Source organism: Haemorhous mexicanus, chromosome 2 (genome assembly GCF_027477595.1).
Source record: "Haemorhous mexicanus isolate bHaeMex1 chromosome 2, bHaeMex1.pri, whole genome shotgun sequence".
NCBI lineage: Eukaryota > Metazoa > Chordata > Aves > Passeriformes > Fringillidae > Haemorhous > Haemorhous mexicanus.
Window position 1 is genome coordinate 60,081,760 of NC_082342.1, and position 26,058 is coordinate 60,107,817.

The 26,058-nt window shown below is 44.0% G+C and overlaps 1 protein-coding gene across 2 annotated transcripts in view; it reads right to left on the minus strand.

Annotated features, from left to right (window-relative positions):
- Positions 1 to 15,385: 15,385 nt before the first annotated feature.
- Positions 15,386 to 26,058, minus strand: part of COG3 (component of oligomeric golgi complex 3) — a 30,670-nt gene continuing 19,997 nt past the window's right edge. For both annotated transcript variants that reach the window (XM_059839049.1, XM_059839050.1), the window contains 7 exons: positions 24,646 to 24,766; positions 22,295 to 22,383; positions 22,077 to 22,211; positions 20,996 to 21,071; positions 19,424 to 19,551; positions 18,758 to 18,856; positions 15,386 to 17,537 (listed from right to left, as the gene is read on the minus strand). In XM_059839049.1, the coding sequence (XP_059695032.1) occupies positions 17,508 to 17,537; positions 18,758 to 18,856; positions 19,424 to 19,551; positions 20,996 to 21,071; positions 22,077 to 22,211; positions 22,295 to 22,383; positions 24,646 to 24,766 (678 nt within the window). In that variant the 3' untranslated portion in view covers positions 15,386 to 17,507. The remainder of the gene's footprint in view (positions 17,538 to 18,757; positions 18,857 to 19,423; positions 19,552 to 20,995; positions 21,072 to 22,076; positions 22,212 to 22,294; positions 22,384 to 24,645; positions 24,767 to 26,058) is intronic.

Sequence of the window (26,058 nt, forward strand, 5' to 3'; positions counted from 1 at the left end):
TCTGCCAGCCTATCCTTGCTGCTGATCTTAGACCCTGCAGCTGGAACCACAACCACAAGTAGGGTCTCTTGGCCACCATCAGGGTCCCTGCAGCTGTAGAAATGTGTGACATGGCCAAGCTGTCACAGCCTTGCTCTAAAACTCAAACCTGATGGGTGTCACAAAACAGAGAGGGTGTGTTGGTGTGGTTAGTGCTGCATGCACCCACGAGTGTGTGCTCTTAGTGTGTCTGGTGCTTCTTACCCAAGTAGGAGACATTCCTAGAGATGAAAAGCAGGAAAACAAGGCACAGAAAACTCCATGCACTTTATGTTTTCCAGAGGTATCATTTTAATGAAATAGTCACAGAGCTCAGCTTTCCTTGGTTTGGATTTGGGGAAGTTTTGTGTTTCAGTTGATGTTAGCTAAACCTGGAATAAGCCCAGGGAAATGCTGCTGTTGCTTTAATCCTGCAGGACAAGGGACGGTGCCAGCAGTAGCACATCAGGGTGGAGGTGCTGGGTGTTGCGGGGCTGTTGGGAAGGGAACAAGCCCAGGGAAGTCCCTGTCTGGAAATGCTGCTGGACAGCTGGGTGCCTGTGTCACTGGGTCCCACCTGCACTGATGGGAACATTGTCACTGGCAGGTTACAGCTCCTGCAAGGCCCAGGCTCAGTGTCATTAGACCTTTCTCTTCTTTGAGGTCTGAGAGCCTTCTTAGGTAAATTTTCACCTGAAGTCAGGAATTCCTGGGAATTGGGGCTTTCCTGCAGTTGGAAAGGAGTGAGCTCTCTTCCTCCCTGCCCTTGGTGAAGTAGGTGGAGTGATCCCAGGCACGGGTACCCATCACCAGGGCAAGGCTGTTCTGAGCACCTGCCTGTGATGGGAGCAGATCTGGGGCCTCTCCAAGCACATGACCTCCACTCCCAGTTCAGTCCCACCCCAGGCAGTTAGGAGGGTGTCGTAAATGCACAGCGAGCCCCGTGGCAGGGAAGAACGATGCATCTGACCCCATGTAGTCAGAAGGCTAATTTATTACTTTATTATGCTATATTATATTAAAGAATACTATACTATACTATACTAAAGAATACAGAAAAAATACTGAATGCTAAAAAGATAATAATGAAAACTTGTGACTCTTTTCAGAGTCCCAACACAGCTTGGCCCTAACTTGCCAATGAGACAAAACTCACACTGGAGTCCAATCAGGCAATCACCTGTGGGTAAACAATCTCCAAACACATTCCACATGAGCACAACACAGGAGAAGCAAATGAGATAAGAAGTGTTTTTCTTTTCCCTGAGGCCTCTTGCTGCCTTTCAGCTTCCCAGGAGAAAAACCCTGGGCGAAGGAATCATGTTCAGGGAATGTGAGTGCCACAGGAGGGTCTTTTTAGTACTGAGCAACCAAGTAGAGAAGCTGAGCACCACTTCAGGGCTTGGGCCCTCCAGAAAATGCCATTTAGCATGTCTAGGTCTCACTGCACCCTGGTGAGGTGCTTTTAGTGGGGTAACTAGAGAGCTGAGTCCACATCTCTTTCTCCCCAGGCTGTGTGCCTCCTACTCTGACTTGCTTGCTGGAGGTGTCTGTTTCTTGCTGTTGACAGTATTAGGCTCCTAACTCAGGCTCACCCACTCAGGGTGTTGACCTTGGGCCCTGGTTCAGCTCACACAGGGTGTGTTTGTCTCTCTGGGCGGCCAGTGCACATTGCTGGGTCGTGTTGAGCTTCTCCTCTCAACCAGCACCCCAAGTCCTTCTCCCCAGGGCTGCTCTCAGTCCCCTTTCTGCCAGCCCTGTATTTGCCCTCAGGGCTGCCCTGACCCATGTGTGGGACCACGCCCTGGCCTTGTTGAACTGCAGGACTTTCACATGGAGCCACCTCCCAAGCCTGTCGAGGTCCCTCTGGATGACACTTGTCAGGTAGAGAGTGACAGTCCAAAGCAGAGGATGTGCACTGGGGTGAAGTGTGCTCCAGCATATTCCAGAACAAATACCAGGCAGCAGGAGTGACACAACTGTAGAGTGCCTGTGCCACTTCTCTTTGCCCACCCCAAACCTCTCAGTCTCCCATCACTGGGGTGCAACAGCTTGAAATCTGCAGAGGGAGAATTCCTGGGAATCTGGCTCTAAGCCTTGCCCTGCCCTGCAGCTTGTCCCAGCAGCCCTACTTTGGCTTGCCAGGCATTTGTATCAATAGGATTAACATCCACAGTTACAGTTAGCTAGGTTGCAAATTACACAGGCTATCCGGGCTCGTGCTTCAGGGCATACACTGATTACCATCAGAGGGGCAAAAATGAGTTTTTCCAATAACAGAATATTGTGTGATTGACTGGGAACATTACAGGGCAGAGTGGATTAGCCTTTGCCATCAGTATCAGTTAGATGTCATTACCACATCAAAGCACCAGCCGCTCCCACTCAGGCAGCATGGGAGGCAGCTGGCTCTCCAGGAGCGGGGCTGCTTGTTAAACCCGACACAGATTCTGAGGCTGTTTCTGAGACGTGCCTCCAGCAGGCTGGGCTCCCTGCTCTGCTTGCCTGCCTCCTGGGCTGCACACCTTCAGCTGCCCAGAGGAGCCTGCCCGCCCCTCCTTTGCCTCCTGGGGTTTCCTGGCTCTGGTGGGAGCCCAGGCTATCAGCAGATCTGGGACTCGGGGAACAGGAGGCTGGGAGGCATCTCTACTTATAGGTCTGCTGACCCCATCCTCACGGTGTTTCCAGAGGAGCTGAAGTCCCTGTTAGCTTTCTATTATGGATGAGCAGCTTTGCCCACTTCCACATCACCTCATTTCCTTTATCTTGGCAGCAAATGATTGTCTCATTGGAATGGAAGAGCTAGAACTGACAGAAAATCTAAAATAAGAAAGATAATTAGCAGCAAAACTTTTAATTCTCCTTTCTGAGCCATTTCTAAATGTGTTAGTGCTTATTTATTGAACCTGGCTTGGCATTTAGACAGCTCCTTTTAGTGCTAATAGGGTTGATTGCTGGGTTGAACACTACAGCTTTGAGGAAGTGGCTGCTCAGTATTCAGAGATGCCAAGTCCCCTCACACAGAAACACCCACCTTTCTTCACAGGAAATGTGCTGGTTTATTCAGCACAAATATATTATAATAAGGCTGTCTCAGGAGCCACAGGAGTCCCAGGAGCCACCCCAGCAGCCCATGCAGGAGCTGGGTGGCTGTGGAATGCCAGGGCTCGGCCTTTCAGGGGCTCAAAGCTCCCTGCAGCAGGGGCAGGACAGTGCCAGCCTTCGTGATGGCAGCTGGGCTGGGGCTTGCTCCACACCATTGGCTTGGCTCTGGTGACAAGGGGCACCCAGGGGGTGGCAGGACCCCCGAGAGTGATCCATGGGCAGATCTGAAGAGGAGGATTAGGAGAGAGGGTAAACAACCGGAGAAGAGGAGGAAAAGGAGGAAGAGGAAGCTACCTGGTTTCCCCAGGTTACAGTCAAGATCTCAGGTTTCCTACCCTTGCCCACTTGCATTTCACACTGAAATCCAAGACTCTTCCATCCAGAGCCAAGCAGAGCAGGGTCTCCTTCCTAATAGAAATCTGGAGGCAAGAAATGTGGGAGGGGATTTTTTCCCCTGTAACAGTCATTATTAGAGTTCCTTCAGTGTGTGTAATGGACCTTTTTGTGTTCCCTCTCCTGCAGATCAATCAAGAGGACAGATGTCTGATTGTCCTCCTGTTCCAATGTATATCATCATTACTCCTTTGGAGTAATAGCACAGGTGTCAATAAAAATAGAATTTGGACTTTCATTTGCTTTCATTTAGGCTTTATAGGTGAAAATGGTGGGTTTTCAGAAAATGAGCCTCACCTTCACATTACTGAGCATGTGATGTCAACACAAGGCTGCTTGGGCGAGGCAGCAGCCTCCAGAGAGAGGATGGGCTCCTAAAATCTGAGAGTGTCAAGCCAGCCTGGCTGGCTAAGCTTTGCCAGTGGCTAGCCAAGTGCAATGAGGTTACCCTGATCTGGGGAACAGAGATACTTGAGCTCAGGAATTTCTCCCTGGGTGTGATTATCTTGTAATAGCCACTATCCCTCATTCTCATTTCTAGCTGGGAAGGAGGTGCAGTGGGAGTTTACTGGGTTGTGGGCACCAGCTTGTAAACTGCCAAGGCTTTTAAGGCAGCCTTGGAAAAGTGCACAGGAACACAAATGTCCCTGTCATTGGGGAACTGAGACTTCAGCCAGAAGGGTCACTTGCATATTGTGTCAGCGCAGTGTCCAAGTGTTTGTTTCTAATTTACTGGGGGAGAATTTAGCAAATCACTCAGATTTGAATTGACCATTAGAGCCACTGCTGCACTTTTTTTTCCTCCATCTCTTGTTGATCATACCCAGGCATTCTCTTTCAGGGATGCCTTGGAACAATAAACCCAGGGTGACCCAGGCCAGACAATGAGATGCACATGAGAGGTCTGCAGGGAGAACAAGGTTGCATCCCCATCCCTTGGTTACCTGTTGCATTCCAGAACAACTTGGCCTCCAGCTGTGAAGCCTTGTCCACGCAGGTGAAGAATTTTTCTTTGGGAGATAAAGGAAAATGGGATGTACCTGCCTGTGGGTCTTGATGGAAGACTTTTTCAGGTGAAAATTGTGCCTGATGTGGGGAGACAGGCAGGAGCACCAGAGACCTCAGGCTTCATTTCAGCCCTTCCCCTTAGTGAGATACATGGCCTGGTGTGAAATGCAGGACAGAGGGATGACTGAAAATGGTCAGCCCCCAAAATACACCGGGCCCAGCACTCTGCCCTGGATGAGACCCAGCAGATGCTCAGGAAGTAATACAAAAATAGAGCAAACATTTGTTTTTACTTCCCAGAATACTTTCCATTTCCCCAGTGGTCTGTGACTCAGGAACCTCCTGGACTGCCAATGCCATCTCTGCATTTAACAGCCCTTGATGGATTCCTCTTCTATCGATCAGCTTACACCCTATTGAACCAACACAAACTTTAAACATCCACTGTACCTTATGGCAAGGAGTGCCACAGCTAAAACTCTCCTCTGTTTATTTTGAACTTGTCACTTGATAGTTTTCTTTGATGTTCACTCTCTTCCTTTGAAGAGCACTGAATAATTTGAACAGCTGTTCCCCAGTCACATCGCTCTTCCTTTGACAAAACTCGGTCATATTTCTTCTTCAGTCATTTTTTCCTCCAAGATAAAAAGTCTTAATCTATTCAGTCATTCCCTGAATGGAGGCCCTTTTGTGCTTTTGATCATCTTCAATTGCCTTCCTCTGTAACTTTTCTATTTCTTCTGTATCATATTTGAGATCAGTGAATCAGGACTGCACAATGGCATTCGAGAGAAGGGAGTCCATGGAGTTATACAGCAGCATAATGATTTCCCCTGTTTTGCTCTCTCCTCCTTTCCTAACAATTTCTAGTTTTCTGTTTGCTTTTTTGATTGCTACTGAGTCTTGAGCTGACATTTGCATAGAGTTATCTATTACACCCTGAGGATTTTGCTCCCAAGTGGAAATAGCCAGCTTGGAGCCCATTATTTTGTATGTAAAGCTAGGATTGTCTTTTCCCATGCACATCACTTTACATTTATCTACATCAGATTTTATCTGTGATTTTATTACCCTCTCGTTCAGTGCCACGAGGGTCTTTCTGAAACTATTCACAGTCAGCCCTTTGCCTCATCCACCCTTAATATCATCAGCAAATTTCTCCTCTCCCTGCTTGCTGGTATTTTGAGATTATTTCTGAATATTTAGACATGAATATTTTTTCTGAATATTTACAAAGCATGGGACAATGTTCTGGCTAATTTAACAGCTTACTCTCTCAAATTTGAACTGCCAGCTCCCAGGGAGAGGGGGAGAAATGGCTCTTCCCAGGCTCTTGGGATGTCACAGGAGAGCAGCTGGGGATAAATGGCATTGTGCCTAAGCAGCACTTCTGGCTCTCCCCCTGCACAGATAGGATGGGGGTGGTGGCACTTGCTGGGATGTGTCTCTGCCTGTACCAAACCAGCCTAAGATGAGCCCAGCCCAAGGAGGTGAGCAGAAGGCCTGGGGCCCCAGCAAAGGGTGCAGAGGGGGAGCAATGAAAGGCAAAGCCTTCCTCTGGGAAAACCTTTGCACACAAGGTTGTGTTGAACCAACAGGAGCTAACTGGGAACTGCTCCTCACAAAAAGCTTGTCCAAGGGAGCCCAAGGCCAGAGTCAGGCAAGGAGCCTCTCTCCATGGGAGGAGAACACAAGGATGATGGAACAGTCACTGCCCTCTGCCCAGGCAAGGGGAGACCCAGCTCTGGCTGTTTGGTGAGCAACAACCAGAACTGGCCAGTGAGGAGCACTTTCCCAGCAGTGTGCTTTCCCTGGGAAGCAGCACCTTGCAGCAGTGCCTGGCAGGGGATCAGTGCTGGGTAGCAGCACCAGGGGCTCTTCTCCCTGCTGGGGGTGTCCTTGTTTGGGGGAAGAGGCTGGACAGTTGCCACTGCCATTTGTAGGCAAAAGGAGCCAGACTGAGCCTCTCTCCATCACCATGGGGGAGCATGAAATTAATTCACCTGGAGAAAAAAAACAGGAGAGGGTTCCTCATTCCTACCCAGTCGCACTACCCAGAGCCACAGGGTCACACAGAATATGTTGTCTTCTCCTCTCTGGTCCTAGTAAATTCGTGTTGCAGCCTCTAGAGCCAGGCAGTGCAGGATTTGCCAGCTCTTTGGCAAGATGCCCTTCAGAAAAGCCACGTGGCTTCCAGAAAAATGCTCTGTGGAAGTGATTTGATGCTCCCACTCCTGCAAGGGGAAAAGGGAGGTGTCTTTTTTCTAATGACAGAGCAAAAATTGCTTCAAAGGGCAGAGGCTCTCCCCTTTTAAGAGCCTTAAGCTTGACCATCAGAAACCAGAACAACTTTTGATGACAAAAGAAAAGAGCAGGCATCAGTGGCTCAAGCACAAAGTGTTTCTTGAGCTGTGTGAACACTTTTGGCAAAAAAGATATGTGTGCACATAAAAAAAAAAGACCAACTGGTTTCACAGATCCAGGGAGCAAAACAGAAATTCAAGAGAAATCCAGGGGCAGACCCACTGACATTGCAGCCACCAAGCCCCTGCTCATCTGAGTGTGGAGGCTCTCAGCCACCGAGGCAGAATCCTCATTTCCACCCCAGCCTGGCAGCTCTGGCCATGCCACTGCCCACTCCAGGGACTGAAGCTGAGGACAGGCAAGTGACCAGGGCTCCTCCAGAGTGGCTGAGGATTTCAGCAGTGCCTTCACCTGTTGTTTAGGGGTGAGGTTTGGGGTGGGAGCTGTGTGGTGTGCCCTGTACCAGCTCAACTCTGGTGACCCACACCAGCATGGCTCATACCTCAGCACAGCCCTGCCACACTGACAGTGGGTGCAAAATCAGCCCCTTTGGCTCCTCTTAAAAACTCTGCATTTCATTCAGGTCAGAACTGGAGGGTCTTTGTCTGTGTCTCTTGATGGGAGGTGTTGAGGAGGAATGAACAATAAATAACAACTCTTCTCGCCACCAGAAAGGCAGATGTGGGTCGTAGGCAGAGCACAGCTTTTGTACCAGCAGCAGGGGCAGCAGCCTGTGTAACTCAGCCAGCACAAACCCACAATGCCTGCAAATAAAGCTGCAGTAAGATGCAAAATGCACAGATGCCATTCATTGGTCCTGGTAGTACCAGGGTTTGTTCTGTCAGCCCACCCAGCCTTGGACTGGTTGACAGATAAGAAAACCCCATCTGGAAAGAAACCTGGGCTGGATTTAGGTGACAGGACTGATCACAGTAGAAGGCACCAGAACGGCTACTACAAATACTACAGAGAGGAAAAAGGCCCTTAAGGCTAAACCAGGCTTGCAGGGCTTTTGAGCCATTATCACAGAACCACAGAATGGCAGGTGGTTTGTGTTGGAAGGGACATTAATGATCATGTAATTCCAGTCATCCAGTTCCATCCCTTCACCATGGGCAGGGACACCTTCCACTAGGTCAGGTTGCTCATAGCCTCATCCAGTCTGGTCTTGAACATTTCCAGTGGTGGGGCATCCACAGCTTCTCTGGACAATCTGTTCCAAGTGCTTCATCACCCTCAGAGTAAAGAATTGCTTCCTGATACCCAATCTAAACTCTCTGACAGCTTAAAGCCATTCCCCCTCGTTGTATCACTACATGCCTTTGCCAAAAGTCCCTCTCCAGCTCTTCTGAGCCCCCTTTAGGTACTGGAAGGTGCTCTAAGGTGTCTCTGGAGCCTTCTCTTCCCCAGGCTCTCTCAGCCTCTCTTCCTAGCAGAGATGCTCCAGCCCTCTGACCACCTTTGTGGCACTTCTCTGGAGCAGGTCCATGTCTTTCCTGCTCTGAGCACCCGAGAGCTGGATGCAGCACTGCAGGTGGGGTCTCAGAGCAGAGCAGAGGGGCAAATCCCCTCCCTCACCCTGCTGCCCCCACTGCTTTTGATGCAGCCCGGGACAGGTTTGGCTTTCTGGGCAGCGAGTGCACATTGCTGGGCCATGTTGAGCTTCTTGTCAGCCAACCTCGCCAGGTCCTTGTCCTTAGGGCTGCTCACAGTCCACTCTCTGCTTGGGAAATCCCCAGTCAGGAAGGAGGAGAGCTGGCTGTGAATGTTGCCATTGCACATGCTTTGCAAGTGCAGGCTATTTTACTTTCCAAAATGCAAATTCTCCAATTTCCCTTGAAGATTCTTCATATTAATGTTGTCTTAAAAACTGAGTGTGTCTTGATTTCTAATGTAGTTTCTCAGGGTTTCCTTTTTAAAGAAGAGACAGGAGCTACTTTTTTAAAAATTGCTTTGCATAAAGCCTTTTTTTTTCTCTTTCTCCCCACTTTCTCAGTGCTTCACAGGATGTTAAAAGAAGCCCAAATTCCCAAGTTGCCCACATTTTCATATGAAAAACAGCTACAAATTTCCATTGAGCTCTTAAGAAGGAAGTGTAAACATGTCAGCTGTGTTTACGTGGGAGCACAGATAATTAAATATAACCTACATTTCCTGCATTATATATATATATATATATATATATATATATATATATATATATATATATATATATGCCTTGATGAGAACAGTCTAGACCTACAGGAGCTGATCAGAAGGAACAGCCCCAGGAAAATGTCACTCTCTCCATACTGTGTGAGCATGGCTGTAGCACAAGCTTCTTCCTGGCAAAAAGGGAGAGTGACCATCTCATGGCAGTGGAAGAGAAACAGACTCTACCCACCTCCATACCATTCACCTCTCCTGCCCTCCAAACCAGGCTGCTCCATTCAAACTGCCCAGCAGGAGGGTCAGGTCCAGGGTCCTCAGCCAGGAATCACCAGGAGAGTGCTCCTGGTCCCAGGCCAACTATTTAACAGCACAGGCAACAGCCTTGCAGGGTTCAGGCAGCCTGAGTAAGGACATCACCACTGAGTCCAGCAAGGCATGGGATATCCTGGGACATCCCCTCCAACCCAGCTGCCAGGGGAAGCAGCACCCCAGGCCCTGTTGTCCCAGCTTCTGTGACCTTGGAAGGGCAAGCAAGGACTGGAATTCTGCCCAGTGAGCCAGGGGCTGGGAGGGATCTCCCTGACAGCTCAAGCCCCTGCAGCATGGCTCCTCTGTTCCCTGCCTGCTTCTCCTCTCCCTTCCCCAGCCAGACAGCATTGCAGTTTCTGCCAGCATGCAAGAAAATTACCTGTGATTTATCACACAATCAGTGATTTTGTTGCCTTTTTTATTTTGGACATAGAAGCACGTTATACTGCTCTCCCACTCTGAAATATAGGGGTAGCAAATCTGCCTGCCTGGGACTGTCTTTTTAGCCTCATAAAAAGCCTGGAAAATGAAAGCAGGAACAAAATAGTCAGTTTGTTGCTTTTCTTGTTCCCCTCTATCCTTTACAAGCAGGAAGGAATTTTTAGCTGTTCTGCAGAGCCAAAACCTGCACCTCCAGGTTATTAAACTGGTGCCAGAGCTACAGCTGGAGTCACCCACTTCAAGCACACAAAATGCCTCCACCTGGGAGCTGCTGTGGGGGAGTCCCTCAAGTTCCTGCCACAGACACAGCCCGAGCACAGCCCCTTTCTGCAAGTGAGGATTGGCTGCTGCATGAACAATGACCCCTCTGCTTCCCCCTCTCCTAGGTGCTCTCCATTCTTCCCAGAGAAGCAGGTGGTAATGCTGCTTATTTCTAACAGAAATTATTAAGCCCTGCTCCCTTGTAATGCTGGGAGCCAAGCCCTTAGCAAAGAAATGTTTCTATGCTCCTTGTCAGTACCTTGCAGGATAAATTACTTCTGTGTCTGATGAAAAGAGGGCCCTTAGCAAATTGTATCATCAGAGAGCAGCTAATAACACAGAATAAAAAGAGTTATCTTTGTACATGGAACGTGAAAACACAGAAATGAAGGATGAGTTTTCCTCAGTTATTTGAAAGGGTTTAATTAAACAGTAAGCAAATGAACAAAAATACCTAAGGCAAGGTAGAAAGCACAGAGTGTGATGGTCTTGCAGAGCTCTGGGGTTGGTACCAGCGGAGGGGGGAAGACAGCCTGGGGCATCACATCCCCGTCCCCTCTGTCCAGGCAGGCATCCCCACCACACTTCCACGAGGAGCTCCAGGTGGCCTCAATGGGAAAATGTGGGCTTGTTACCTGCACCTGCGAGGGGAAGCTGCAATAGAGCTGGTTAGCTTCAGGTCAACATTGCTGCTGGAGTGTTTCTCATCTCCAGTGAGTGTTCCTCACTAAAAGAATCACTGACGTGACCAATTTCTTGCAGTCTAAGTTGTTATATGAGGTGAGTGATGACTTTAGTAAAAGCTGCAAGCATCCAAGCCATCAAATAATAATTTTTGACATCCCATTCCCAGTCTCCAAAGTTTCCCTTCAGAAAGCTCATATCTGGGGGAACCACTAAATCCCATCTCAATTTTACAAGTCCTCCTTGTGCTGAGGCTAATTAATGGACATCTTAAATGTCTAAGCAGCTATTACAAATCATTTTAAATATCTTTTGCAATAAGGCTTCCATCAGACTGCTGCAGTGCTGCCGTTTGCCTGCAGACACGTTGGTGTTCCCTGCATCACGGGGCAGCCAGGTGTGACAGCCTGACTGGATCCGAGGGGATCCTGAGCAGCACCAAACCATCCCTGACCTGCCACCAGCCTCTCACAGCACTGCACCCTTCCCACCAGTGTCAGCCACGTGCTGCCTGCTGCCTCACCTTGATGCCTTCAGTTTATCTTTCATATTTTTCATGTTCTGTACTGCACTTGTACATAACTCTGAACTTCATATAAAGTGTTAGCAGGTTCCCTTCACAGTTTAGTCAGACAAAACCATCCTTTTCCAGCCTGCAAACCAAGGACACCATTGCAGCTTCAGGCCCAAGAAGTGTAAACAACAGTGAACTGAGGAGAGCAATCTGGAAGGATGGGACTTCAGACTCTTGAGCTGTGATTGGACCATTAACCCCAATACGTAAATGGACCAAAACTTATAAAAGTGTGAAAACTCGTGACCCAGCGTCCAGCTTGGGTGGAGCCACAGCCAGGCTCTTGCACTGCCCAAGGTGTATCCTTTAAAGGCCTTTTAATAAATCCCTACTTTATTCCTTTAACACTGTCTAGCCTCTGTTTCAGGTAGCCTCACAAGGCATCAACCTCCGAGCTGAGGCTGGCTGCTGCAACACACCCAGCCTCACCCAGCACCTGCAGATTAAGGGCAGTGCTAAGTGACCACTCTGATATTTGTGAATAGAGTGTGATAGTTTTGATGGGAGGAAAAGAGAAAACTGACAGCTTGTCCTGCTTATGGACAGGCTTAGGCTTGCCCATGGCTGGTGCTGCAACACATCACAGATGCAAAGTTAGATTTTCTTTTTATCCTGTTGTTTTCTCTGAGCTGCAGCACAAGGTAACACTGAGGGAGACCAAGCCACTCTTGCAGCCTGGTGAGAAGCAACTGCTTCATGCTTGGGCAGGAAAAACTCAATGCAACACATGCTGTGAATTATAAAAGCTCCCCCAGTTGTGTGCCACAGCTGGGGGATGGTCCAGCACCCACAGCTGTCTACCCAGGCTGTCCCGAGAGGGAGAGCATCAATTTGTATTTGTACATGTAAATATGGGCTGTTTCCCCTCACATGCTGCCTTTCCCTCTCCTCTGTAGTTTGGCAGGGCCATTTCCCAAAGTCAGCTCCACACCCAACCATACATGGATGCATGGAAGACCTCTTTTTAGGGACTCGTAGCTGTAGACGTGCAACAGGAAGAGGGGGACTGTGGAAAGATGACTGGGGTAAAAAAGATTACAGTGTGGAAGCTGCTACAGAAAATCCAGCTGCTACTCCCTGGATGGAGCATGGTCAGCCTACCCCACCTTCCACACACAACACAGCACAGTCTGATGGGGGCTAAAGGGAGGGTGCAGTGGAGACACCACGGCCAGGCTCCACTGAAACCCTTGCAGATGAGGAAACTCAGTGGTACTGAATGGAAAAAATGGAAGTTTGGACCAATTGCAGACAAATTGTGTAGCTGGGAACAGGAAGTTGTTGAGTCTAAATTCACCCTGCTGTGTATTTCTCCCCAGGGCCACTCTGGACCCACACACTGGGACCTACTTGAGGAGGGAAGGAGCGACCAGAACCACTGATCTGACCTGACTTCAGCCAGCACTCTCACAGGCCTCCTTTCCAGTCCATCACCGTGGAACAAAAAGGCCACATCACCATTAGGGTTCAAGCTGACTTAGTGTCCCTCAGGCACAACAATCCTGCCTGTTTCCATGTGGGGGTCCCAGCTCTTGGTGAGCACTTGCTGTGCTATCCCTGCCTACCAGCTCCTTGGAGAGCAGCAAGGAAACCACCCAGTGGAGATAAACCTGGGGCTGCTGCATGGGACTGGTCACATATTTTCATGCAGAAAAATAACTTGCTTCATTCAAGACCAAATTTCCTGCCTATGTGACTCTTAATTAAATTCTCTCCTGGAAGCATTAAGAGGAGTTGAGATGCTGTCATTGAAGAGTAAGAGCAAGACACACAAATCCTTTTTGAAACACTGTTTCTTTTCAAAGCATTAATATTAAATGTCAATATAAGCACAAAGCTTCTGATTTTATCTAAACAGCATTCCACTTAACATGAAACAAGCACATATGGGGGAGAAGAACACCAAAATCCTTTGGTATGTTTTGTCACCCACTCAGGTTTCCCACCTCTGACCCTTAGAGGTGGAAATTCTGTTCTGGCCAGGGTTGAGCCTTGCATGGTGCCAGTGTGACTGTCCCAGCCTACTGGTGTGTAACCCTGCCCCTTACCAGAGGCAAACACAACTGGTCAGCACTGAAATCACATCTTGCCCATGGTTGGTTGGGGGCTGAGGCCTTGAAGGGAAGGATTCAAGTCATCTTCTCTGGTGCAGGCACAGACCAAATGTTGCCAGCCGCCACAGCAATGCCCTGTAAGTGGTCACAGGCACATCGCTAATGGAAACAACCTCTGCAGTGGCTGCTCAGGAGGGTGGCAGTGAGCCAAGGCCCCCAGTGTGCAGAACCATACAGCTCTGTCTACTGCTCTTTGACTCCCAAAATTCACACTTCTTCTCAGAACCATCTGCTCCATTAGATAAGGAAGTCATCTTCCTTGTCCCACTACTTCTGGGCACTCCCACCTGAGCTGGCTCAAGTCATGAGTTCAGTTCTTTGCTCCTCAGTCCCCTTGTGCTGGAAGAGGATCGGCTCCCAGGGGAAGCTGTAGGGTCAGTGTGCTCCACGAGCATGAAGGGAAAGGGCACCCATGGCAGGCTGCACAGTGGAAGGTTGGGTTACAAGACATGCAGGACGCTCTCCCACTCAGCCCCCCCTCAGAGAGTTCAGCACTAACATCCTTCTCTCTGCATGGGCTTTCTTTGGAGCTGAAAGATCCAGAGAAAGTCACCCACTTAGGTGGCTGGAAAGCAAAGAGGAGCTTCTCCTTCAGTCTAAAAACATTCAGCTCATGAGCCTGCTCTGCAATAATCAGAGTTGCAATACTTTTGACAATCTTTCTCAGTGATATCACTCCTTGCATTTTGTTATCTCCTACCTCCATGAAATACTGAAACGCAAGAAATCAGTGCTCACAGCAAGCAATCACATCAGCATTTCAGACCAACTTTTCCCTTATCAGGGTGGTAACAGTTACTCTGCAACGCAAACAAAGCTCCTTTCTTCAAACTCACAATGCCCATCTGTACACCAAGTCCTTGTAAGCAGGTTTGCCTCAGCTGACAGCACGTGATGGATCCCAATGTGACCAGCAGGGTTACACACCAAATGTACAGTGCCTTAAAGCACATGGCTTCCACACTGCAGCTGAGGAACTGGAGATTTGGGAACTGGTTGTGCCAAGTGTGCCTGAGCAGCTTGCTCTGGCTCTCAGCCAGAGACACCTGGGCTGGTGCAGAGGGGATGGCAAAGAGCAGCCTGGCAGGGGGATCAGGAACAATCCAAGAGAGGGAACACGAGGTGTGTCTTGGGTTTCCAGACTCCATCTGATGGCAATGCCCATGGCTTAGTGGCATGGTTGGCCTCCACTGAAAGGAACCAACTGATTCTTTTCTCTTTTTGTGCTATTTAGAGGTCTTTATATCAAAGACCTGACTTGCTCCACATATTGGCTTGGTTTTAGGGCTCAGTGGGGATGAAAATGCACAAGAGTAGGAGAAAACAGCATTTGTGGATGGAGGTAGATCCATCTGCAGTCACATGGATTTGCTTCAGCAGCACAGACTTTTCACCCTTTTCACACCCACATCACTTTGTCAACACCAAATATGCAGTTTGAGAAAAGAACTACTAGGTTTTGCTTGGAAAACACATGGCACAGAACAAGATTTTGCTGCAGGCATCACTGTTGTCCAAAAGCTGCCCAGGCATTCATTTCATTTGGATGCAATCCAAAGGGCCAGACCCCTAGAGGAGCCTCCAAGTGACCAGGAAGCTCTAGTCACACATCACTGCCCCATACCTCTCAGACAGAAGCCAAATTCTACAGGGAAGGAGAGCTTTTACTTTGACAGTTCCATTCAAAAGACATTGTGAAAGGCAGAGGGTGAAGGGAAGCCTCATGCTGACATTACAGGGGACAAACCACAAGCTCCTGTATGATGTGTTTTACACCACCAAGGGCCAGAAGAGCACTACAGAGTAATGAGAAACTCTGGGTAGATGGGTCTGTGAGTAACCAGGCAAGAACAGTCATCAAACACAGTAACACTTGGGTTTTCTGCCACCGGCTCCCAAGCTCTCTTAGTAAAAGCCAACTTAGCTAAAATATGTTCTTGTATTACAGTTGTGGTTCACAGTTGCGGTTTCTTCCTTCTAACAAAACTGCGAGGAAAGAGACCATTTAGTCACACAAGACTGCTTGTCAGTAAAGAAAATACAAATTTACTTTTATTATAACCATAAAGAGGCATATATTTAACAATTAGCTGTACATTCAGCACTCAGGTATATCTGTGTCAAATAAACTCAATTCTCTTACTGCTAAAAAGAGAACACTTCTCAGCAATGCACAATCTGTGCTTATTAGGATGTTTATTGTCTCTGTATTGCAGTTATCTTGACAGACAAGCCTCAGGATACAGAATAAAGCTTTACTCTTGGACCAAAATAGGAGGCAACATTTTTATTTAAAAAAATTAAAAACAGCAAGTTTCTAGTCAGATAATATAAAGCATCTTAAATTAATCTTTTGAAACTATTTACACTATTTGTAAACGTAAATATCTGAAACTGTACATGTTTAAACAAATGTTCATTTAGCAAACAGGCTGTATAAACTGATTGCTCTTCTAATCCTTCCACCAGCTGTCCTAGAGCTGTCTGTGTACTCTAAGAGAGAAAAAGATCCCAAGCACAAGAGTGACTACTGCCATGGTTTACCCTTCACAACTCTTCTGTACAATGTCTGCATTAAGTTAGTCATAACTCTGTACAGTGACCATGCAGTCCTTCTGAAAAACCTTGTAAAAAACAAATATACATATATTACAATGCACTGGACATTATTTTACAGACTGTATTTCTACATAAGTAAAGGGAGAGGGCAAGTTTTTCTCCTTGTTAGTTCCTTTACTTAATTTTTAAGGAGTCATGTAAGGTCCTATTAGTACCATTTCTGTATTTCAGCACCACTGCTGTAACACTTCTTGTGGTAGCTTTCAATCCTACCATCTTATACTCTAGTCTTGTTATTTATATCAGGAAAATTATTAAATCAAAATATCACCAATGTGCAAGGAAATTTCTTCATATTCAAAAGTACAGAATAGGGTTTATAAATAAGATTAAAACTGTCACATAACCCACTACATTTTCATTTTACAGTGCTGCACAATGAAGATTTACACACTGAGAGACCCTGAAGTATTCGTTCCATTAAGAGCCAGGCATTTAGCATCCAGCTTTCCACACTAATGTCCAATTAATGCTCACTCGACAGCGTGCACTGTTTACCAGTTACTGAGTACTTCTCCTCTCTTTACAATGCAGATTTGACAGGCTTGCACATCAGTTTCAGGCATCCCCACATCCCCTGATTAGCATTTTCTCCAGGGCACAAAGGCTGTGCAAGCTCCAGACCCCATTCCCACTTTAAACAATGTGACACCACCACCTGATCTTGAGAAAGGCAAAAAAAAACAACTCTGCCCTAAAATTAGATAGCTGAAACCCTCAAAGCTAAGCAGTGCTGTAAAGCATCTGAAAACATGTAGTTTGCTCAGAAACAACAGAAATTATGTTGCACAGCTTTCCATTGCAAACCCTAAGGATCTGAGACCCTTCACATGGAGAAAGACTAGAGTATGACACTTCAGGTCAGGCCTCACAGCTCCCAGTCACAAGAGTGTAAGAAAGACAGCCCATACAGTGTCTCAAGAAACACTTCACATGTGGAAAATTAAGTTTTCCCAAGCAAGAACCTCTGAATTACCTTCAAGCATGTGGTGGATTACCAGGATTTTCAGAGAAGTTAAAGAAAAAGTCAGAGCACACCTGCTTAAGTCAAATTATCATATCAATATGGTCATCTCCCAAGTCTCACAAATATCTATTGCTGTTCTCATTTGATTCCCTGCACTGTATTTCCAGCATTTGTTTGAAAGTGTGACTTTCCATTGCATATATCAACTCATTAAGGGAAAGCAAGAATGGTTTTTACATTAGAAAACAAACAAAAAAAGGTTTTCAATTCTGAAAATATCTAGAAAAGGCAGTAACTGAGCTTCCATAAGAGTGATCAGCAAAGGGGTTTTTGTTTCATTTTCTTCTGCCCACTGCTCAATCCAACGAACAGGAAGACCTCTACCAAATCAACAAACCTGTTCATTTTGGGTTTTTTCCCTAAAACAGGGTTAAGCAGCCTGGATAGTTTTGAAGCAGACTGCACAGGGATCCTTTGTTTACTTCAAGCAAATGTCTCTGCATTCCCTTCACTCCCTGGCATTTGGCTGAAGCTTATTCCAAGCAGCCTCACTGTTGGGCTACTTGGACATTGACAGCAGTAAGTTCACCTGAAAGACAAAATGAAAGCCTACTTTAGACAGAGAAGCCAAGTTTTAGAACTGATGTGTCATATTTGAACCTTTAAACAGGATTCCTAGGAAGTACATTAATCAGAAGACAGGTACAAAACAACAGCCAAAATTTCCAGTCAAGTGCCTACTCACAGGCTTTTTAAAATGCAACTGATGACCATGCTGACCACTCTTTTCAGCAGCCACAAACTACTGTGATAAACTTCTCAAGGTAACTTCATGTGTTGTCAAGAAATTCCAAAAAACAGGCACACTGGCAAAAAATTTTACCATTCACCTCAAATATCTGAAACAGACTTGGGATCCTTCACAGTACTTGTTTGCCATAGATTACAATATGGTTTCCTACACACTTCAGTTTGTAGGATAAGTGATCCTAAGGTTTATCAGATAAATAATTAGAGGAAGCCATCTCCTCCAGGATAACCTCACCTCCTTATGGTAACATCACTCCCACTCCAGGACAGTGCTCCAGGACAGTTATCACACATGCCTGTGGCCACACGCACTGCAGGCAACATCCTCTAATGCATAAACTAGATTACCTGTTTAAATCATCCTGTGATAATCAAGATTCTACCTACATTCCCTAGACTACTAGGGTCAAAGTGACATTTTTAAAAGCCTACTTGGTTTCTGATAGAGAATCCTAATACAGGGAATTCTTAACCCAAATTATCTCTGAGACTACAGACCACGTAGGGTTACACTTCTATAAACACCTGCACATTTTCTCACTATAAATCACTTTAAATGCACTCTAGTAATTCATTCTCGTGCTTCCTAAATGTAAAAGCTGCTGCTTTTTGTATTTGTCAAAGGAAAGACTGCCTTCAAATGCAGTTTTTTTAAGGCATATTCACTGGCTTTGATGCCTTTCCAAGAAGACAATGCCAGGAAATGGCAAGACTCTTCTACAATGCTGTACAACTCAATCCCCAGCAACATCAATCACCACCTTGGTTTAAGAAAATCTATTAGACATTCATTAAAAAACCCCAACCAAACAAAGTCCTCTCCTAGCTGAGAGTCTTAAGATCAGATAAAGCCCAAAGTTTAATCATCCAGGATTAAGGGGGATAAGAAATAAATAATGATACTGAACACTGGAAATACAAAAAATGAAAAAAGTCAATGTTTATAAAAGCCAGTCACATGAAAGAGCAACTGATAAAATAGGGAGCTTCAATATATACCTGTTCCATTGAAGGACAAGCTATGATCTGGAGGTCTTCATTACTAAATTCTTCCTTTAACAGAGCATGGAGTTTCTGGAACATTTGCTGAATGTTATTCTTTTAAAGGAAAGAAGAAAAAAATCAATATTAAAAAACACAACACCCACCTTAAACCAGAACAAACACAATGCACATGGAATAACTACTGAAGTGACCAGGTAGGGAGAAGCAGTCAAGCTTCAAGAGCTTTTTTCTAAAACAAGCCCCAAAACAGCTACAGGAATCCACATTAGTTATGAGATAAAACCTTCAGTTAGATGTGCTAAAGTGAAACACGGAGTCCTAAAGACTTAACCTGGAAGCTTAAATCTCAAGCTTGCTCTCCTGGCTGTTTACAGCAGGTTTTCCACTCAATCTGTATCACCCCCTCTGCCTCTGGTGCTCTTGCCCACGCACAACTGACCGAAATTGACTGGCTGGTGTGGGACAGAGTTAATTTTCCTTATGGCAGCTCATTTGGTGCCAGGTGGAAGATGTACACAATAAAGAGCAGCAGTTACTTCCCTGTAGTATCCATGTGTTGCGTAGTACAAGCGAGAGCAGTACAGCTGTTTGGATTTGGCTTTTTTAAGCTAAAGATATCACCATGAAACGTCTACAGGAAAACATGGCAGCAATACTCACCCTGACTGGCTTAAACAGAATTAATTCTGTATCTTTATTGGACAAGTATAAGGACATGCTTCGTAAAGTTGATGGCAGCTTTGTTTTTATTGTCTTGTAAGTGGAAGAGACCAGATCGTTGATCTTTGCTGAAAGTAAAAGAAAATATGTTTAACAGGCTAAAATGGAGTTTTGCTTGCTGAAACCTACACTCCAGAATATTACCTCCACTCTCCTGGGGTGGATCATTACCAGAGGTTTGAGTGGAAGGGAAAGAGGAGGCGCTGGGCTGTGCAGTGCCAAACCCATCACAGGACCACAGCCTGCCAGACACTGCTTCCCATCTCTGCAGAAAATGCACCCATCCCATTTCTGAAAGCTACCACATCCTCCTGAGTTTTCTGAAATCACAGCCCTCCAATAGCAACTAAGTTCTACTTAGGCTCCCTCCCAGAAAACCTAACTGGAAAAGCTGGGAAACAGTGCTAATAAAGAGAACAGGGTCACAAATCCTCCTTACTGGTTATAGGCCATGTCTGTGAGAGGAAAGGCTGCACAGAAATCTGGATTTTGAATTAACCAGACAGGAATCCTCTGTCAGACAAGACCTTCTTTCTTTATTGCTAGGAATGTTAATGATTTTACAAGATCATTGCCTAAAGGCCAGAGGAAAAATACATTTTGTAGTTTTAAAGCACTGAAATTAAAATCCTGTGTGGGTTTTTACCCCCCTCAACTTCTGCCGCATCTAAATTTTCTGCCTAGTCCCACTTCCCAGACAAATGACTCCAGGAAACAGCAGAAGCTCTACTTCGATTTGCTTCTATACACATAATTATCTCCAAACAAACATTAAAAAAACTCCTGAAGAAGTGGGAGATACTAAGTAGAACCTCGAGTTAGCCCTTGAGAGTGTCTGACCCATGGAGCAGCACTGAATTATGTATGAACATAGCTGGTTTTGCATCTTAAGAGTATGATGCAACAGAAGGTTCCAGTGTATGATTTAGAATAATCAGAGTTTTTCATCTAGAAGCACAACTTTGTAAATGAAGAGTAAAACGACCAAGGAGCATCAAAAACTGCTCCAAATGTTCCTATGAAGTGTTCACATTTGAATTTTTAAAAAAGAGGGAAACAAACCCAGATTCCATTTTTGCATGGTGACAGGAAAACTGAAAACAAAGTAAATACCAAATGTACAGACAATAAGGGCTTCAATGAAGATTCATTCTTTCCTACACAAGTAAAAGCTTTATCATGACATAATTAATTAATTCCTTAAGCACATTCTGTATGCAGTTCAAGAAATGCTATTTACATGCAAGAACAATCACAGCTTGAGAAATACTCGAAGCATTCATCTACTGCACCAATTAAACACATATTCTGAAGTTTGACAGGTTTTTAGAGCTGGCTTAAGACACTTCAAATAGCACACAGGCTCAAATGGAAGCCAGGATTTGCAAGAAAAAAATAGACAGTTCTTACATGTAGAATTTTTCAAAATAATTCACAGTCTCTCAATCCAAGTTATTCTGACCACCTCCTCAGATTCCTAATAGTAACATGAATATAAACCAAAGTAAATACCTGGTTGTGCCCAAGGCTGCTGTGAAAGGCTGTAATTGGGACCTCCTTGAGTGGCCATTGTTTTTAAAGCAGCTACCTAAAAGAAGTAAAATCAACAAAATTATGTTTCTTTCAGTTGAGTTCACAACAAAATAATGATGTAAAAATCGCACAACTCTTTGAGGTACCACAATGTACAGAATCTCCACTGATCTGTCTCTTCTATGACCTAACTTAACAACACACAGGGGAAGCAGCTTGACAGAAATGCAATTCAAAATTACAACCATGATCAATTCTTGAAAGTGAAATTCAAAATGGGATTAATTTTACAAAGATGCTTAGGCACCTAAGGATACAAAACCTCAAAAGAGACTTATCCTTAAGCAGCTTAGTCAAATTCCCCACATTCCCAATGAATCACTGAGATCACTCAGACAATCTATCAATCTCACCAGTTACCCATCTATATTTGAGGCATGCCACTGACCCCTACGCCAGCATGATAGGCATGAGTAAATTTAACACTGTAATCTTCTAAATTCTTAAAAAATCAGCAGCTGGGATATCTGCAGTCCATGCAAAGGTGTAGCCCCAGTTTCTGAGACGTCATGTCACTAATTCTCAGGACCTAAGGTTCAGAATAGATCCTGTTGAGAGGTCTTCTCACTAGAAATCCTGGCCTCTAGAGCAGGTTCTAGAAAGAAATGCTTTTTAACAAGACATCTAATACTCTAACACTTCCCTCAAGAACACACATGACCCAAGACTGTTTTTCAAGGCTTACAAATGCAATCAAAGTAGTACCTGCAGAAAGAAAAGCTCCTGCCAACCTTCACACACTTGTTACAATTCAAGGAAAAATTAAAGCTTCTTGATCAAAGAACACAAGAGTTGCTTGTAAAAACAAGCTATGACATGTTCCTTTAACCCCATTAATCTCAAAAATGCCTGGAAAATTGCTGTTGGAAGTTAAAGGAAAGCACATTATCTTCAGCTAATCACACAGCACTAGCAGATTGTCATATACTCAATTTAAATACCAATTCCTTTATCCTACCAGTACTTCAGTTAGGTTAACAAACATGCAATACATTTGTACCTTTGTCATGAACTCCTCCAGCTGGTCTATAAACTGTTTGGTTTGCTGCTGAATAAACTGCTCACAAGCTGATTTCAGATGACGATCTACATCTTTCTTGGAGTCGATATAATGTTCTCTGATTTCTGGAGTACCCTTGAACAGAGAACAATTCTCTTCTTTTTAATTGCCAGAGATCACCACACACTTAATGACGCAACTTTTCTTAATGCAATTACCTCCAGTAAGAACTGTATCAAGGCGTTGTTGCTGTTCAGTCTAAAAAATCTTGAAACTGCCTTAGGATTCAGGATTTTAAACGCTGCATCTGTGAACCAGAAAGTCACTCACACTATAAGTCAATGACACTCAGCTCCAGGAACTACAAACTACAATCACTCATTTATGCATAAAAACGGCCCAGCATGAATTATTATGACTGCAACATTAATGACTCTAGCACTGCTCAGAGTGGATGCACAAGTGCACATGCACAGAAGCACACAAAGCTTAATTCACTACTTTTCAGTGGCACTTATGGGACACCTGTACCTAACAGATGCACAGTCTAAACAGATAAATATATTACGAGAAACTAACAAGTTGCTGATATTAACTGCAGTACTATAACCATGAAAATTGTGTGAGCTCTCCTTTTCTTCTTACTGTAATCTACAAGTGGAAGACTTACATAAGCTATTTAGGCATTTACAAACAAAAATTTTGCACACATTGCCTGGGAAAACCAACTACAGTTGCATGAAATAACTTTTAATTGGCACTTTTTTCTTCTGTGCTTAGCTGTTTTAGTTAGGACAAAGCAACAAAACATCAAGGTTGATAAACATTCATGTTTATGTTCTCTACACCAGCCTCAAGAAGGAAAAGCAATAATGTCTGTAAATAACACAAGATACTGAAATTACACCTATAGTCTCAACAGGATGCTGTCACACTGAAATATAGTCAAATTGGGAAAAAGAAAATTATTAGTTACAGTATAGCTTTTTACCCTACTGTCAGCCATTTATCATCCTACACATCTATCTGCCTTTTTTTTTTCACTCCAAAAGGAATTCTGCACTCTGTATAAAACAGGAGGAGGGAAAAAAGACATAAAAGAAGTATTCTCTGAGACATTAAATAAAGAGAGAATGCCAAATATACAGGTTTGTAAATTTTGCACTGAAATAAGAATCTGCACTCTTACGCAGTGAAAGGTGAACATGGAGCAAGATTATTTTTGTTCTCTGAATTTTTTACTAGCAATTTGAGAAATTCCAAAGATTTCCCAAATTCTTGATTAGAAGAGCAGGAGCTAGTCCTTTTTCCCACCTAATATTTCAGTTACATGAACCTTAACATTATACTACTTCAAAGAAATTGGGCAAAAGCCTGACTTTTACAGTAAGCAGTACCACTTCATCTGTAAATACCAAACCAAATCTTAAACCTGTGTGCAGGAAGTTTGGCTAGAACACAGTAAAACTATTAGCCATATTATTTTTCCTCAATAACTCATCCCAAATATAAGAGCCCTACTGGCTTATGCTACACCACAGTAAGAATTAAGCACAACATATATCTTTTCAACACCACTGCCACCACCACCCAATATAAAGAAAGTGTTTTCCATTACTTACCACTACCACCTGCAAAGCACTGGCTGGCACAAAAATTTATTCCATTAAATAAATATGGAGAACAAACTTGTGTGTCAGCCAGGACAAGACACCAAAAGGATGTATTTGCCCTTTAACCTCCAGTCAACTAGAAACCACTCAACAGGTAGGAGGTTTCATTGATGTTCAAATGCAACAAGTGAAATGGTTAGTGTAAGAAATGCATGCTTCAGAGTTAAGACTGCAGCATTTTAGCAGGAAAGAAGTTATTTCTTCAGCTTTCTCTTCTGGAATGGAAGGAGAGAAACTTGACATGCTTCCAATAATTTTTCCCATTATCCTCACCACTTGGAAAGTACATGACAGTTCAATTTTGTGTTAAGAGCTTTTTTCTTGAATTTTATAAAGGAATAATAGTACAATTTCAAAAACCATGACCATGGCCACTACTTCTATTTTCCTACGAGAGACATACTCGCTACATAATACCAATACTGTTCACTGAACTTGTAAAATAAGAAATCCTTCTCAAAACAAAAACCTCACAGAAAGGTCCTGGAAATCTTAATTTGCTCTAGCTAAGCTGACTATGTATTGTTAAATTCCCCTGCTAAGCAGCAGTAAGGAAAGATATTCCTTTAACAGGCAGGAAAAGAGGAAAGACAGTTCTGTGCAATAGAAATGTAGATTATTTAGCTGTTCTTAAAAAAGACTGGATAAATGAGTTAGGTCAGCAGTGAAAGCAGGCAAACGTATTTCATACAAAAATAAAGAATTTATTAGATACATTTTGAATTGCCCTGAGATGGAGAATGGTTTTGGTTTTTTTCAGAAAAGCTAGGAACAAAGCAAGAGATGAGAAAAAGCATACAGGTCATTGCAAGTGAACATAAAATAAACCCAAAACTTTTGCTGGCACAAAGGGAGGACAATCTCATCCCATTCTGTAGCCAGCAGCTGTTTAGTACCTCTAGTTTTCTTAAGGTCCAGGGAAATTTCCTTAATGGTGAAATCAGTGTGGAAAGGAGCAATTTGTTCACGAAGAATCAGAAGGTGTTTTATTAAGAAAAGCTGTCCATCGACCTGGGTCTACAGCACAAGAGAAAGAACATAACAATTAAATGAGGAGCAAAGTTTCAATGTTTCCACTTTTATTATTTAACAAGCTTTTTCCATTAGTCTGTAGCATGATTAACGACACTCTGGGATCAACAAATCCCACTTCTGTACTATTCCTAATACACTGCACTACAGAAGCATTACTTCTACTTTAATGGGTTACTTTATTCCCATTTCTTAGAAGAATTGGATTACACAGCCATATTACTAAATGCCCTCATTAAGTAAAGGTATCCACTATTTGAAAGATACAAATTTATTCTTCTTCAGAGAGAGGAATTATTTCGTGTAATTCACGTAATTTATAGTTGAAAAACATAAGGTTCTAAATTTGTTTTCGTCATTACAATGACTAAAAAAAGTCAATGTTCCTGTGATAATCTTGATTAACCGTGCTGGTCTGCAAAGGTCTTACAACACATTTTTCTCATGTCATTAAACACTAAGCTTAGTTAATTTCTAAACAGTACAGCAAAGATACAAAGAGTAAAAGAAGGCCAAGTTCACTCCATCTGAATGATGTGTTTTGCACTGCTTGTTATTTTAACTACATGCTTTATACCGCGTGCTTGTTTTCATCTTTAAAGTTCATGGCCCATTGAGGTAAAAGGAGGAAGACTCTAGAACTCAAATTTGCTTTTGCAAGCTGGAGGAGGACTTTCCTTGATATAATGTTAAATAAAACAGAAAAGAAGAAATCATATTTAAATCTGCAGTTTCAACAAATAGAAATTTCACTAAAAATGAGTGGTGGAAAGGGCTTCCTGAGTTGTTTGGGGTTGGTTTTGGTTTTTTTTTAATTCTTATATGCATCATTTTACCAGATAACATTAAAATAACATGCATCAAGAACAAAGTGGTAGAGATCCTAGTTCTGGGCGAACCTATTTAGGGTTCATTGCAGAACAAGTTTCATTCTCTGCAATACTTTTAAATCAATGCTGGCCAGGTACATAGTGCTGAAATTGGTATTTAACTGTAGAATTCTGAATCAGTTACACAGGAAATAGTTATCTACTCAAGTTAAAGGGAAATGTAGCTTGCATTTCTTTGTAAAGGTGCTATGTTTAACAGATTTTTTTAAAGGACGCTCAAAAGAGGCACTTTAAAACAAATAATTTCCAATCAGAACTAAAACCTTTTTCACTACTAAATATTTACTGCTTATAAAAATCCAACAATTTTAGCCTACTAAGACTTTTCTTTTTTAATTCACTTCCTGGCTGTTAGGAGTTAGCAAATTACTACAGGATTTAAAGGAA